The sequence below is a fragment of the Brachionichthys hirsutus genome, unplaced genomic scaffold (genome assembly GCF_040956055.1).
Source record: "Brachionichthys hirsutus isolate HB-005 unplaced genomic scaffold, CSIRO-AGI_Bhir_v1 contig_637, whole genome shotgun sequence".
Taxonomy (NCBI): domain Eukaryota; kingdom Metazoa; phylum Chordata; class Actinopteri; order Lophiiformes; family Brachionichthyidae; genus Brachionichthys; species Brachionichthys hirsutus.
In genome coordinates, this window is record NW_027180606.1 from 36,983 (window position 1) to 54,217 (window position 17,235).

Genomic DNA, 17,235 nt, shown 5'->3' on the forward strand with positions numbered 1-17,235 from the left:
CCTTGGACGACAACGGCAGATTCAAAAGCGCACGCACAAACACAAATCTGCCTACAGAATAGCAGCAAGCGCGAGCAATTAATGCATCGCTGCTGTGATGAATTGTAGCGTCTCTCAGACTCGAGATGATATTTACATTTTATGACGTGAAGGAAAACTCAATTCTTTAAAGCTGCGCTCATTTAATTGTGGACACTACGGGGCACAAAAACACCAAACCAAAGTTACAGCTTTCTCCTTTCCGCTCCCTCTCCATCGCTAAATGTTCATGTTCCATTAATACATGTTACTAACTAACTTTAGTCTTTTTGATATTGTAGATTATATTGAACCTGGTGCTGTTTATATCATCAGTATTAGCTTTATTTTAGCATCGTAGTTCTTTCAATGGTGAGGAATGACAGAGAAAGAAGGTAGATGACTTCAAGTAACTCGGGTCAACAGTGCACTCTGATGGAGAATGTGGAAAGGAAGTGAAGAATCATGTGCAGGCAGGCTGGAATGGGTGGAGGAAAGTATCAGGTGTGCTCTGTGATGGGAGAGAGTCAGCAAGGATGAAGGGAAAGGTCCACAAGACAGTGGTAAGGACAGCCATGATGGACGGCTTAGAGACAGTGGCTCTGATGACTTTTGTGTTCTGATTAAAGGTCACATAAATTGAAATTGACTTGAACTCCACCAGATGAGATAAACACTTAGTCTCTTTTTTTTTTTTACCATGTTTTGGTCTCTAACAATGTTAGAACTAAATTAGCCTTGAATTGCGTGTTTTTTCTCCTCGTTAGCCTTTTTTTTTTGTTCTGACAGCCATTTGGGGCCGGCAAGCAGCTAGAATGAGTTCATTGGAGCATTTTTTATGTGGAGCTGCACAGGCCATAACACAAAAATTCAGGTTTAAAGAGGCTTAATAGCTTTATGTTGACTGTTAGTGTCAAAAATACAGCAGGTTTAGAAAATACTGCATCCACATTTTCTGTCGTTCTGGACGGCTGGCATCTGCAAATGTGTGTGCACGCAGCTCACACAGTCATTGCTATGATGGTCATTGCAACGAGTAAGACAGCGAGGGAGAAAAAAAAATTAAAAGCAGGGGCGGGTGAGAGAGATGGAGGGAGATTCGGGAGGGCTTTGCTGAATTCCAATGAGCAGCCTTAGGGTCAGCGATAGAAATCCATGTCTGTTCTCCCTAAAACACTGCAGCTGTATGCGCTAGGAGTACACAGAGGAGCGACAGAGCCGCCGCACTGAATAAACAGACTCTACAGTCATGAAGCTGAGGTCAACCACGCAGTAACACAAGCTGGGAAGAATTAGGATGGTGAAAGGTGACTAAAAGTAGGTCCCTTTAAGTTCACAGGTATTTGTTCTGCTTTGTTGCAAAGAGGCCAAAGGGTAGAAGTACACCGAGACACTGGATGAACAAAGGTTGTGTGTTGCAGCTGAGTCTTCCCTTTGCAGGAAGAAGCACGTATCCTAGTTTCTAATTTGTTCATCCCCTCTCCGGGGTTGTCCACACAGACACACACTGGACTGACGTGCCAATCGTCACCAGGCTTCTTCCTGGCATTAGTCCCCTTGTGGGCGTAACTGCTCGGCAGTGTTTATCCAGTCCTAATCTGGCTCCACAAGTTGAGAGGATTTACCCTTAATAGAATACTTGGGGTTTTTCATTGGTTCGAATCCCGTCTGATGCGATACGCCTGAGAGGAGAGCGAGGGATCAGACCTTCTGTGGGTATGAAGGTATGTGTGCGTGGGACCTTTTTGAATGAGCGGAGGACGTCTTCAAGTCCTCAAGGCAAAAAAAATCTGCTCTAAGCTTATGTGGTTTGTCTGAATGTGTTGTTCTTGGAATATGTTTGCTCTCTTTCGCTGCATTTCTAGATCAGAATAATTTATTAATCCCAGAGCGAAATTCTATCAGCAACATTGCTCCAGTCAACAAGACACAGCAATATGAAACTGATAGTATGCACATAGTGCATTAGTAGACTAGGAGACTAGATACCCTCAGTCTGCTGCCCCAGCACACCACAGCAAACAGGATGGCACTAGATACCCTCAGTCTGCTGCCCCAGCACACCACAGCACGGATGTGTGTGTGTGTGTGTGTGTTCAGTATAGACTTAAGCAAGGTGTGTTTAAACCTACGGATCTCTAAGACGACAGAGCGGTAGAGGCTTTGCATATATTCAACCATGGGTTTACTGATCATAAGGGGACATGCAGACTGCTAAGAGAGGAGACTAGGACTAGAACAGACTGCAATACTATGTCAAGGGTGCAAAAACTGTATCCAGAATCATTTCAGAAATTATTATAACAATCCCAAAAGTCCAACTTTCTACTAAAAAAGATTTATCCTCAATACATGCACTTTTTTAATTCTGTATCATTTCACGCCTCTGGCAAACTTACAGCAGTTGCTGAAGGAAACAAAGTCAACCTGATTGTTTGGCTATTATAAATGTCTTCATAGAATTGACTACGCAAAACTTCTCCACTTCACCCTGTCCTTTGCATCGTCCTCCCCGACACCAGCCACTCCCATGTCCTCCCTCACTACGTCCATGTCTCTTCTCCTGGGTCGACCTCTGGCCCTGTTCCCTGACAGTTCCATCCTCAGCATCCTTCTACCGATATAGTCCCTGTCTCTCCTCTGGACATGTCCAAACCACCGAAGTCTGGTCTCTCTGACCTTGTCTCCAAAACATCTAACCTTCACTGTCCCTCTTATTGTCTCATTTCTAATACTATCCAACCTGGTCACTCCCAAGGAGAACCTCAGCATCTTCATCCTGCATTAAAACATAATTATTATTACTGTAAAATAGAATTACAGGCATTTTGTGGCCTTATTGCCAACCCCTGTTTCTAGTGTGTATTCTATCCCAGAATACACAGGATTGTCACGTTGTGGGATAAGTGGGACACAGAGATTTGGGTCTGGGTGTTTTAGAGGACACTTTTCACTGTGGATGTGACGGTGGTATAACAGCTTTTACAGGTTCAAAGGGACTATTCTCTTTACAGTTGATAGCCGGAGTGGCGCTGGGTACTTTTTGGGGTTACTGGGCCACTGGTACACATTTAGCAGCTACATTAGAAAGACTCTTTGTGGGATTCTTGATAGTGACTGGCCGGTACAAGACGAGACATCCTATAGTGACAGATCCATTACTGAGCTCGCCTTCATTCCTTCTGTCCAAATCATTCTCATGTTTCCTTCTCAGTTGAATTTCTTCTGGCTACACACTGATGAAAAGGAGAAGCTGTCTGTGGGTGGTTTTAGGATTTTTTTTTAGTTCGGTATAATCAGCGTTTTTGCTTTGGTGCTGTAAACAGAATATTCCTTCAATACACCTCATTGAAAATGCCCTCTGGCACGAGAAAACCATCAAACGCATCTAAACACACCAGAATGAAAGCAGACGTTGCAAAACTGTGATCAATCTTAGCTTGCTTAGTTTGAATGCAGAATTCTGTGTTTCTGTTAAATCATCTTAAAACCAAGAAATGATATGCAGGGACTGGTCATCTCAGTTCTGTTGTTCTGCAGTTAGAGGAGTAACAATGAAATTAGTGTTGGTTTCTTTTCTTTGAGAATAGCTTTTATCTGTATTTGCAAATAAGATACTCAGTATTATGGCATTGGCTCCATTAAATTCTTTTTGCATATTTAAATGGAAACCTGACTGTCATTAAAGTTGGGTGTTACAAGCATCAATACTTAATGGTACTTTGCCATGATGATACCCACATTTAATAGTATAGTGTATCCAAACACTTTTATTTAGATTATTTCACCATGGAATCCCAGACAGCTTCTATCCATCAATCTCTTTCAGTATAAGGAAACTCCTGTTCCAGAGGAGTCAGCCTTTCCTGGTCCGGCAGACAAATCCCTCCCAAAATCACCCTTTTCCATCCCCGATGCTGACCTATAATAAATATTTCATGGATAACTGCTGCTAACTTTTTGGGTTTGAAAAAGGGCCCCAAAGTTCTTGCAAAGTTAAAGAGTGAAGAAATCAAGAATCAATTTCTTCACTGGGATTTACTCCAAAATTCAATAGTTCCTCTTTTACGCCTGCTCTTCCAGGTGGCGTCATGGAAACCCATGGATTATTGCAAGCACAGTAAAACATATGATTTTTAAAACGGTGGCAAATATTCATGACTTTTTGCCGCAATATCAAAAAAATAATTCAATCTCATTTTGTACCAAATTGTGGAATCTTCGAGTGTTTCCTCAAGTGCAGCGCGAACCGTTTGAATACGACAAAGTACAGCTCAAACTGACGCAGGCAAAGAGCCAGATAAACGCTTTTCACCTTCAAAATAAGACAGCGTGCGGTGAAGGAAGAGGGAGGCGAGGCCTGCGGGAGACCGGGGAGATGAGTTCAATCCTAAGAGACAAATCACCCGCTCCACCCGCCGCCGCTTGTCCTTGGAGCTCAAAGCACAACTGGCCGCGCACCGGGAACGAGTCTGTCACACGCCGTCCCTGAGGCGCATGCACGCAGCGGAATGCAGAAATACATCGCCGCCATTATAGAGAGCACAATCACCGTGAGGTCAGAACGCCGGCTTCGAGAGCGTGAAGTGAAAACGAAGATTGAAAGAGGGCTTTCAATTTCGCACGGGCGTTATGGCAAATATTGTTGCCTTGCTTCTCCTGGGACACGGCGATCTGGGAACGATGTGGCCCGTGGCCCTTTGTCAGCTGGTGTTCAATCATTATGGGATGGCATCATGGCAGGCCTCCAAGCATAGTGGACATCCGAGCATCTGCAGCTGCATTCGTCTTCCAGGTGCTTCTTATGCAGCTGCAGGTTCTGCTTTGCTCAAATAACTGAAGAGGAGGATTTAAATTCTCTTTTTTTCCTTATCGCTTTGTGGACGCTTCTCTAACTACGCCAGGAACAGTTGCCGCCTCGCCTTCGCCCGTTGAGTTATCGAATACGATATGGCGCTATGCAAATAAATTTGACTCGTCTTGACTTCAAATCAAACTTTAATGTGCGAGATGTAGGCCAAGTGGGGAGGATTCGAGTGTGACTGCAAGCATGCATCAGCGTGCACGCACACAAATCAGACACAAATGTATGCTAATGAGGATTTGTAATTGCAAAAGCTGCACTTGTGTGACAGCAAAAACGTTCTTATTGCACCGCGAGGGGCCGCAAACGGCCGAACGCTGATGTCGCTTCAACACACACACACACAGTTATCTTTTGTATAAGTCATTACTGTGTGAATTAGCATGGCGGGGATTAGCATGCTATCATTTTACCTTGTCAGGAATCACTGCAAACGTTCTCATGATAACTTCACAGCCTCACTTCTCTTTCTGCCTCCTTCCCACTTCATTTTCTCTTTTTGAAATTGCAAGCCACTTAGAGTCCTGATTGCAATTGTAAGCACAGTTAAGTGCTCCATCACGATCACACACACACACATCACAACTGTTAGAGCAGTTGTGATGTGTGTGTCCATCAATCTCTTTTTGTACACTTGTATGGAGTGAATACCCCACATCCTGTCTGTGACCTTGGCAACGAGATGCTGATGACGCAAGACAAATATGATGCTCACTTCCCTGCTCCAACAGCTAGATTGTGTGTGTGTCCGTGTGTGTGTGTTTGTGTGCAGTGCTTCATTTATGTGAAAAGTTGCAAGTGTCTTGCATTAGTGTGTGTGTGCATGCGCGACAATGCTTGACTAAAAGCTGTCGTTGAGGCTATCGGGTGGTAAGAGCTGCGTCTTCCTCTCCCCGAGGGGAGGTCGACAGGTCGTGATGCCTTTGCTGTCATTTTAAATGTCGGCCTTTTGGGCTCCCGGGTTTCTTAAACAAACAAAAAAAAGCCTCTTTATGGCCTGTGCAGCCTGTTGTTTCAATTCTGACCTTGAGATTATTCAAGGAGAATGGAATAAAAACTAAGTCAAGCACGGCTTCCTGTCACTCAAAGTCAACGCTGGAGCTCCTCTTCTGCCTGACGGCCTCAGTGAGCCTCTACTCCTGCTAGTAACACTACTCTTAAATGCAAAAGCGATTTCCTCATGAGGACCTTCAGTGTAAGAGGAACACTTTAAATTCCTCTGCAAAATAACCCTTTAGAAGCGTCGGCCAATGAAGCGCAGCGCATTCAGAACGGAAGGTTTGTGGGATGGGAAACGTGGCCTCTCGATCCAGAGCGCTGTCTCCTGGATGTTTTAAATTCGTATTTACTCATCACATGCTAATGCCACACTGCTTCCGTCAATACTTCACATGGGAAAATGATCACCTTCCAACAGTCTTGAATGTGTAACATCATACGTTTTCAAAGCGGTTATACATAATGGTGGCAAATTAATTGAATTTTTCGTTGTAACACAGCAAAAAGAGCCTTTTTAACCAATAAAAGTGCTATGAGAGCGTTAGCTGGTCACATAAGGGAAGTGCTACAAAGATAAATAAAACAGAGGCGTGCTTTATTCTGAAAATCTTAGATCACAGGTTAAAAAAAGCCCTGAATCCTCGAAATTCAGGAGCTGGCAAATGTGAGGGTGAAAGCGTAGGACACAGTCTGGCTATTTAACAAAGGAAATGTCACAGCATGCTGTCCTTTTTACTCCTAAAAGCAGCGAGGTGCCGACGAAACACCCGGATGAAGGCAACGTCGAAGTCAGTCGTGGAAATTAATCAGCTCAACTTCAGCTAAAACGTGGATTGAATAATTGCTCATCGTCACACATGTGGACAAGCGCATGCCGGCTCCTCTAGAGATCACAGCGGTTCGATTTACTTGTGTGTATAGAGTTGACGAACGTTGCAAATAGGAAATCAGGAAGTAATAAAACTCATCAGCGCGTAAAATTGCATTTGGTTAATGTCCACTAATCACTTCATTTCTCATAACTCGTGCTAATCCGTGCGCTACGTTGCAATCAGAAGCTGCAAAGAAGTGACCAGTCGCTGGTAAACATGTTTACGCTGGGCGGGCTCGGAAAACATTTAACGGAACGCACATAAGAACTTAATTAATGCGGTCCGGTGCTGAGGATTCCTCTGGAGTTACCAGATTAAAACCACTTCCTTAGCGTCTCGGGAGACAACGGGCGAGAGATGAGAGAGGCAGAACTTGGGCAGAGGCTGGGGGCTGGGGGGGGGGGGGGGGGGGGGGGGCAAGAGCTTCATTTGTTAGTGTTCGAAGGAGACACTTTTAAGGCAGTAATTATGATGCAGAAAGAATGTAATTATTTTTCCCAGAATGCCAGAGGGCTCGGAGAGTCTCCTAATAGTGACGGGTGACATTCTAATTGACCGTAGATACAAGTAATGGATGGAGCTTAATTGGTGTCTAAATGGAAGTAGCTTGTCGGAACGCATCCTGGCTCGCTCTGAAACGTGTCGGCAGTTCCTCCGTCCTGCCATGACATGACAAATTTGATCAGAGGAGAACAGCGTCACCGTGCAGCTCACACACTCTGACAGCTTGCAGTAATAAGCCCCAGGTATCGTCATGTGTTTTAAAAACCGGCTAAGCTGTCACGTTCCTGGCTTCCCGGGGGATCTCCAGGCTGCTTCACACCCAAATCCACGGCTCGATGCAGAGATGCGGTTTGAATAAAGATTGCTGTCCGTGACTCGAGGGGTGTTTTGTTGAAGAAATCCTAAAATTAAGGTGGGAAAAAAAACTGTTATAATCCTTGATATCACGCAGTAGACTACAGCCCAAATAATTAAATGCGGCGTGATTTTGAAGGATAGTTCTGTGCTTTACGGGAAAGTAAAGATCCATCGAGAGCCATCTTGCTCCAAATGAGTTTTCCCACGTGGCCTCGAGTCATTCAATAAATGATCCACTATAACGGATAAGCCACTTTGCACCTTGTTGCTGCTTTTCCCAGGGTGCTAGTGTGAACTGCATAACTCCCGCGGGAGAGCTGCAGGATTGAGTTAAACCGTCTGGACTCCTAATGGAAGGCTTGGTCGGCTGAACAAACCACAAAAGTTTTTCATTTCCCCCCCCCCTCCCTCCTGAGCCCGTGTCAGCTCACATTTGTGCACTCTCCTCACACAGTCATTTTCTTTCCCCCACTACTCAGGCAAAAAAATAAATAAAAAAAAGTCAATTCGGGAAGCTTAGTATTCTGATTGAAATCATAAATCCATTTAATTCATTTCCACATACTCATTTTGGAAGATATACGATGGAGGAAAAGGCTGTTGAGAGCTCAATCTGCGCAGCGTGGCGTGACATTTAATGCGAGTCGCTGCGACGGAGTGGACGCGTCTGGTGGCGTCGGACCTCTCGGGTGTCTGATTGAAGCGGCGTGCGGCTTGCGAGGCGGCGTCTCGTGTGACAGATGCGACGGAGCGAGCTGAACTCCACTCTGACGGCACCGGAGGCTCTGATCAGCGTTTGACCTCTGACCCATCTCGCAGCCAACCTCTAATTCTGACAAAGGCACATATGGCAGATAATTATTGCAGAATAATCTGTTGCCATGGTGATGAATAATCTGTTGCCATGGTGATGGCTGACCCCTCTTGTGCCCCGTCTTCTTCTTCTGAGAGTGCTGCCGGATTAGCAGACCAACATTATCGCTCTAATCTCCTCTTTAACCCCTTCAGAGAAGCCGACCGGCGCCGCCCTGCTGAGGCGACATATTTTACCACTCGTGTTTTATGGAAGCCATGACATCAACATAAGATGTCATTCTCTCAGCTGTGCTGTCCAGTTGCTGTAATCCACTTTAATCCTCATCTCCAACAGCCCCCTTTTGGTGTCTCTAAAAGTGGGCGAGTAATATAAATACACCGGGTCACCACCGAGCTCTTCATCCGTCTGCATCCGCCTCTCGGCCGACCGTCGCCAACGGGGATGAATGGAGCCTTTCATTCTCGAGATGCATTGGAAGAGAAAACCTAAATTTACCGGCGAGGCTTTCCTCCAGAGCCCTGAAATTTCTTTGGGCCGTAATTGAGTAGCGACGGCAGGACAAGTTTGGAAACCGACTCAAATCGGCAACGTGGAAAAACGAAATTAGGAGACACTTCCAGTTTTAATGAAGCAATAATTTAATTAAGAAACAAGCAGATGTTTATGTAAAAGATACTGAATTTTCTGTTTACATCAGATTGGAAAGTTTCCGGCAAAAAAGCCGCGGAGCGATTGAGTGTATTTTTATCGGGTTAGCTCGCCGATTGCGTCCGCCAGGATTCTACGCCGCCGCTGTTTCCGTGACCTTTGACCCGTCCTGCTGCAGACTGACAGGAGCTGTCATGACCTGTTTCGGAAAAAAACCGCGGGACACAGCCAACACATCGCCGCCTCATAAAGTCGCCATCATCATGTTCTCTGCCCAGTGACAGACAGCGGCGTGACCCCTAGCCTATCAAAGCAAAGGTCAGCCGATCAAGATCCCGCCTCGTTGCTTGCTCCTCCCCCTCATCCCAAGCCTGTCGGCAGCCCATCTTCTATCGCTCTTACGTCCACTCCCTCTCTCCGCCCTTCCCTGCAGTCCTAAGAGTTTTTCTATTCATCTTCAACACATTTGCAATAAATCAATGCGAGCTGAGGGGCCGCAGAAATACTCTAAGTCCGATTGATTTCTTATGCCGGCTCATCATCGACTGCTGTGAGGAGCCCGCCAGATTCTGTTCCCCGAGTCAGAGCGACCGAGAGAGAGAGAGAGAGAGAGAGCGAGAACACGCGAGAAGGATTCATTAAAGACGTCTTTCGAAAGAATTTTTGAGATTGTGCCGATGATTATGTGACGAGTGCTGCTTGCTTGTCACAAATCTCTGATCCGTCTTTTACTCCTTCGTCTTACAAACTTCATCCAATAGCCTGAAAATCTCTGAGGAGGACTTGAGTTAGCAGATTTTTGACAAAGGCCCTGTCCCGGTTCCTCTTTCTGACCCTTGTTTTCTCTTCATGACTTGTGAGGGGGAGCGGCTGAACCCTCTATCTGTGGGACGCCACTCATCACGCCGTCAGTAACTCAGTTATAGTTAGGATAATTATCTCAGACATTTCGACAGTCGGGTTCTGCAGCAGTTTGGAGGCAGAATTCTTTCCTGATGGAAATCGGATCCCATTCCTGGTTTGCTCAGGCGTCCTTTAAAAACATGAAAGTCTTCTGGTTCTAAAAAAAAAATAGACAAAGGAGGAGTGGGAACAAATGGGAAGGGTTTAGGGGGATTTGGGATTGGACCAGTCTGTGGAGGGTTGTCACATACCAGAATAACTTCTGTCGCAACGCCGAGGTGAACACGATCATGTTACCTTTGGGCTATTATTGTTGGTGGCAGCTGGAGATAAAGACAGGGGGTGATAGAAAGAGAGAAAAGAGGGTGAGGCAGTCTTGTAAAGGGAATACCTGTCTCGATTTGTCTGGTGTGATCTGGTTACATGAACCGAGGATGTAAAGTAAAAGAGAATTCAACCAATGGCTGACTGAAATCAATTAACGAGTTCAATTCGACCTTCTGATATCTCAGCCTCGCCGGAGTCTCCGGTGCCTCTTTGCTTTTCACCGTGCCGTTGATACGATGGACCGTAATCAGGTGGAGGAAGAAGCTCATTATCCACTTCCTTTCATATCTGAAGCACAAGCATTAAAACGAGTCTGCGTCTGAGGCGTCCGCGTGCAGCAGCGTTTTCCCCTCCACGGAATATTCCCTGTTCTCCGTGCTGCCAAGTTCCACAGCGTCAGCAGAAACTGCTGGCCTGAATCGCTTCACATTTCCATATCCAATCTCATCGAGACTCAGGTCTCGCCGAAAGGTGCGGAAACAAGACAACCCAAATAATATAAATTGAAGCTGTAGGAACAGCCCTGGATTGAGATGCTGGAAGTTCAAACATGCAGAAAACATGAAAGACACTGGCCGACTGTCGCGCGTTCGCTTCCCACAATTGTGACGTCTGTTGTTGTTGTTTCTTTGTTGTTTTTTTGATACGACAAGAGTGAAAAATGTTCCTGGAGATTTAATAAATTCAGCTATACGAGCCAAAGGAGAGGGGGGGGGGCTTTTTTAACATCAATCCATCTCCCAGTTTTTTGATGGATTTACCATTTGAATAATTTAAGATGAGGATTTTGGGAGAACAACACGCCGTGGCAGCGACTCCTACAATCCCTCATTTATTAAAATGTGCCACTTTCACACAGCACGTATGAATAACGGCACACAGCTTGCCCGATTGAATCTTTGATGATAAATAAATCATGGATGTTGGTAGAAATCTCTGTTAATATATTAACCATGGGTTTGTCTGAACTGTTTAATAGGACAGCTGCAATAAATTCATCTCTTTGTTCCCACCTCCCTCATCAAGCTCTCCTCGCCGTGATTGATTTTTTTTCTGGTCACCTCACCGCCTTCCTGATGTTTTCTTCTCTTTGTTCTCCTGACAGACATAAACACCAATATTTTTTATTTATTTCTGTCAGCTGGGTAAACGTGCCGTCGCACACCAGGGGGAACCGCTTCCTGACCGCGAGGGACGGCCATTCATTGGATGGCCGGTATGGCCATGGAGGGAATGAGCTTTTCTCATTGATTCACACATTATGTTTGGTTTATGAGAAGCAAAGTGAATCTAAACCCCTAAAAATGTTCAAAGTGGCATCAGACCAAAAATATTCCTTCATTGGGACAACAATAATCCTTCCACCGTCCCCCTTTTGGACAATAAATGCCGCTATTAACCCTAAATCAGCTAAAGCAGGCCGGTCTGTAATGATGCTGTTATGTAGGCTAACAATAGGGCTGGCCTCTGTGTTTCTGCAGTCTTTGCTGAGATTGTGTGTTTAAATGTTGATAAAACTGCATCCTCATCCTCCTCCCTCCTATGCCGAGTCCCCCTCCGCAGGGATGCTCCTGCTCCATATCCTTCGACCGGAGCGGATTGATTACTGGATTAAAATTCTACATCGATTGTAAATTATTCAGAAAATGTGTGCCATGAATTCCCTTATTATTTACTGTCCTGCTGTATAGTTTAAAGGAGACGCGTTAGCCCTCCATGAAAGGGACCCTTGCTGTCCTCTGGATGTGGGGCGGGGGGGGGGGGGGGGGGGGAGAAGTGCACCTTGTTGCGGGAGGTTTGACCTCAGAAATGCAGCGCTCAGCGCTCTTTCAGAATGAAATCACTGCAAGGAAATTAGACTCTTCCCAAAGCTGCCTGCAGATAGAGCCCCATCTGGACCGAGCCGGTTGTCCCTGGCGATGACTGAACTCTGCAACGCTCTCCCTCTCTCATCCCTCACTCCACCACTCTACCTGATTTCCAGCCCACTCCTTCTCCTCCATCTGCACACCTCTCATCCGCCTCTCACAGGCGATCTCCGATGCATATTTAATGACGGATTTAGCAGAGAAGTGAATGATGAGTTGCACATTACAGTCTTCCAGAGTGAAGTAGTGTAAGAGGCGCGCGCGTTTACGTTGAGATACTTTTGATCTCTGATCTCTGTTTCAATTTTTTTAGTTATCTTGCTAAAAGTCAGACAAACAGATAGACAGACAGATAAACGGCGGGAAAAAAACATAACCTCCCTGTCGGAGGTAATAAAATGTGATATTACAACAGGATGATATGTTGTCATCCTGTGTGTATAAATACAGATGTGTGGCTGATCTGACGGCGCCTCTCCGGTACTCCGCTATGTGGGAGTTTGCTGGATTCCGGCTGCGTCATCCTGCAGTGGGAACAAGAGCCCCCAGCGATCCTGACGCTGCTCAGCGCTCATCTGTTACCTGCCGTGATTCATGCTTCGCCACCCTGGGTCCGTTCTACTGTACTCCACGTTACTCTTGGCTTCTTCATTTGCTGCTGTCATTTAAAACCTCTGGCTGAAGATCGGTCTTTTGGTTTCACGTGGTCGCTGTTCACGTGTGTTGCCCGGCGATATCTCCATCTGGCTGCAGCAGCAAGCCGAGGGATTGCGTTTGGTAATGAATCCAGTAACGGTCCCTCCCATCTCACCCCCCATAGTGGAGTTTGAAATGAACCATGGATGGATAAAAGGCTATAAATATATCAGAGCACCTTTTAGCACAAAGACAGACGTGGCCCAATTTAAGCAGCCCCTCCTCTGAGATGGATGCCTGCTATCTGTGGAGCTTGAAGCCAACAACAACCTCACGTCACAAGCGTTGGGCACAGCTCGAAATTTAAACCCTGAGCGCTTACGGTACAGGTTAGCCACCGGGTGCGACACTTACCCCACAAAGAGGTGGGCGTGAAGACCTTTCCGGGGACCTGAAAGCTAAAGCTTTTCGATGCCGCCCCAGACCGGGGCGGAGGAAACAGAAGCTGAGGTTGTTAGAGCTGCACCTCCTCCATAGTAGGACCCTCCGCGGGGAAATCACAGACCCGGTGAACCAAAGAACTCTCTCCACTTTGCTCTGCTGCAGTCCACACCGCCTCCTATACCTCCATCCGACTCCGGCAGGTTCATTAGTTTGACAAGGTTGCCCACAAAACCAGCTGGCCCACATCTGGCGGTGCTGATCGAGCTGCACATTGACACGCAGCGTTTAGCTATAGTTTGAAGCTGAGCCTCGACTTGGTGTGAAAAGTCTCTCATGAGCAAAGCGGGCGCATCATGACGCAAGTTTAACAGATCTTATTGTTAGAAGGACTGAGGAATGAGTCAGACGTTTATTTTTGAACTCACCCGTTTCACCCGCTCGAACGACAAAGACGATTCGTTTGGGAAGAAAAACAACAAAATAAAATTATTTTGTGTTTTTTGTGTATTTTGTGTGTTTTTATCGCACTGGTGCAAAAACCTGATAAATCTGCATGCTAGCATTGAGTCACGCTGTGCAGCTATCGCTGACAAACATAAAACCACTTTTGAGCGCCATAATTACATTCAAATACCGCAGAGCCGTGTTGGTAGATCCAAATGCATTTAATATCTTACTTAATAAAGCAAAAGTGTTAAAATTGCACATTTTTTCAACTTGAAAGTTGACAAAACTCAATTATTCTATGTGATTCTGGACGATGTTCCACATGCAGGCCTGCGGTCGGATTTAGAAACGACATGAAGCGCTCGGGGGCGAGACAAAAGGTGTTTGTTGTTGTCTGTTGTGATTTGAAGTGGGACTCGATGAATGTTTGGAACGACATTTGCAGGCTGTGGAACGTTCTACCTGAAGGTATACGGCTTGTCCTCGGAAAGTAAAACAGCCCTTCAGCTCTAATTACCGATATGAAGGAAGCCTCGTGCATGAAGGGCGGCCGAGACGTTTTCCGCCTGATGCACAACACTTACCAAATTTTGGGAGCGAGGCGCGTTTAAGGGGAGTGTGTCCAGTCTGTGTGCGGTCGTCTGTGTGTGTGTGTGTGTGTGTGTGTGTGCGTGTATGTGTCAAGGCTGTCAGGCAACACTGATATAAATTCTGATTTGAGTCGCTGTGGAGCGAGTTACTGATAAGTGGTCCTCCAATGTGTGTGTGTGTGTGTGTGTGTTTGCTGTCAAGATGCATCTCTAAATGTCTCTATTTATTGATCAGTGATTTGCTAACTTGACGTGACTTTGATCTGTTTGTGTTCAAAAGTGAATCCTGGCCGATAAAATTCAACAAATCCTCCATGAGTGAGCATGTTTGGTGCAGTGTGTGTGTGTGTGTGTGTGTGTGTGGGTGTGTGTGTGAAGTGGTATTCTGGTATTCTGCTCATACAGTCATTTTACAGCTTTGGAAAGTTTGGAGTGGTTATTGATTACTCGGGCAGGCATCCCCGGCGGGATTCAGCAGACTTGTGTGTGTGTCTGTGTGTGTGTGTGTACATATACATATATACATATGAAATAAGTGTATAAGTGAGATGAAAATCAGGTTACTCACACTTCATGGCTAATTCCGCTATGATGGCATGAAATCAGCTCCAACCGAAAAACAAAAAAGAGCTGGAGAGCACTGCAGAAAATCAATATTGGTGTTTGTTTGTTTATTTGTTTGTTTTTACAATATCACCACCTTTGTTTATTGTCTTTCTTGTCTGGAATTGCATTTTTACAAAGCAATCTTGGAGCAAAGAGGTGAAATATCTAAAGCAGGAACAAATGTTTCTCACATTACCGCTAATGGCCGGCAGCTTCCTGTCTCGGCCTGCCTGTCAACCCTTTGTGTGTGAGGTTTCCCGCCGCGTCCTCGCATCCGACCGGAAGCCACGACATCCGTTTTTCCATCTCTTCTTTTAATGCACAGAAGAAGAACATATATAGCTTTTATCTGAGATTTCAAGGCTGCACTTGAAGCTTCCTTTGACTCTTAATGACCTCAGTCTGTTACAGAACACCGACAGCAACTAATCAGATATATCAGGAGTCACCAGCAGAATCATGGGCCCGGTTCTGGAACGACAACACAAACAGAGCCCAGAAGACATCTCTATTAACCCATCACTCCCAACCGGGCCTGGAATGACCAACAATGGAGTTCCTGCTGAGGGAGGGGAGGAGGGAGGGAGAGAGAGAGAGAGAGAGAGGCTGGCAGTGCATCTGAGTGTGATGTACAATAAAAACGTGGAGGGGCCTCTGATGGATGGTTGGACGGATGGATGGATGACCTCATCCAACGTCCTGTGACTCTGAGCAAGCGGCTCTCTCTCTCTTATCTGAGTTCACTCACCACTTTCACAGCTCCACGAGCCCCGTGGGGGGAGGGGGGGAGGTTTGTCCCCTCGAGAAACACAAGCATCAAACTACATTCTCACATTAGGGTGACCTTTCGGGTGGAGGTAAAGGAGGCAAAGCAGCAATAAAACAGGAGGTGATAGGCTCTTAGCCCCGCCTCTGGAGCTAAAGGATGATCAGCCAGCTGTAGTGTAATATATAATCAATCACTGCTTGGGTTGATCGATAATACCTTATAGAGAGGTGCCGCTTGTGACTGCCACCTGGCCACTTTCTGAATGACAGCACGCGCACGTTTTGTTCACGCACGTTTTGTTCACGCACGTTTTGTTCTTAATTAGAATCAGCTATTTTTGTATTTAATGAAGTGGAAGCGGCGAGAGACACGATTGGGCAGCGAACGTGTTACCTTCCCTGCTCGCTGCTCGAAGAGGTAAACGATCACAGCCCAGCCCACGTCACCGGCTCCTCCCGTGAACTTCTCACGTCAGCGCCTTCGGATTGTTTTCAGTGACGTGTGGCAGAACACTTTAACCTCGTGTGGCGTGTGGAGCGTGGAAAGGTAAATCACGCGCGGTGTTCCCATGATGCGTCAATCTCCTCTGCGGGCGCGCCGAAACCTAATTGCGTGGATCCTGGAGGAGCGCCGTTCCTCATTGGCTGTCAATAACCGTCTCCTGACCTTGCTGCCTGTTCCCCGATGTGCGCTTTGCCCGACTGCACCACCGTGCACGTCCGCTCTTGCCTCCGTTCATCCGAGTGGGAGAGTTTGTCTAAAGCGCTCCGGTGCGTCAAAAGGCCATTAAAAAACGTCTGCGCGTCCGGAGCCATTCCAAATACAGCCCAACCGCACACGGGGAGGGTGGATATTCGGGTGAGGTGCCCCCCGAACTGTCGCCCAACACGTTAAATTACCTGTGGGATATTTTACATTCTCCTAACTAACGCAGTGACGCGTTGTGCCACGCGCAGCAGAAGTGGCCGTGGGGATGGCGTGAACTGCAGAAGTGAAGCTCTGCGGCTCCTCCGCGGTGCGCGGCGCCCCGATCCCAGACCGCTAAACCCGGAGGGGTCGTTGCGCCAAGCAGCCGTGCCACTCCCCCCCCCCCCAAACCCCCGCAGCGCGCGTGGAGGTGGATGAACATACCTGGTTTTTATGCCGAGTCCCATCTTCGAGTTCAGAAGCGGTATTCATGATTCCCCATTGGTCATTCACCACCCTACGGAGAATCTGCGCCTCTGATTCCAGAAATAAGCCGCTCTTCTCAAGTCTTCACCCGCGATTCAGTTTATTCCACTGGAAAACAGGCTGTTAAACGGGAGGGAGGAAGGAAAGGTGGCTCAACTACTTCTGCGGCTCAGCAGCCGCGCGCACCTCTAAAAATTACGCACCGAAATTCCAACCGCGTATTATCTGGTCCTTATCCCAATTACAAGGAATACAAATGAGCGCGCACGGGCTCCGGTGTTTGCACCTTGACTCTCAAATGCGTCTGAATTAGAGAAGAATCACGAAAAAACCCAAAGAATCCATCCGGTCCTGAGCGCGGGGGGCGCAGTCCTTTTACTCCATAAAAAAAAT

General features: G+C 46.5%; 1 protein-coding gene across 1 annotated transcript in view; it reads right to left on the reverse strand.

Annotated features, from left to right (window-relative positions):
• LOC137916171 (fibrinogen C domain-containing protein 1-like) overlaps nt 1–16,892 on the reverse strand; it is a gene marked incomplete at both ends in the record, with an annotated part of 41,680 nt that extends 24,788 nt beyond the window's left edge. Inside the window, one exon of the mRNA XM_068759252.1 lies at nt 16,801–16,892. Within this exon, the coding sequence (XP_068615353.1) occupies nt 16,801–16,892 (92 nt within the window). The remainder of the gene's footprint in view (nt 1–16,800) is intronic.
• Between the last annotated feature and the right edge of the window lie 343 nt (nt 16,893–17,235).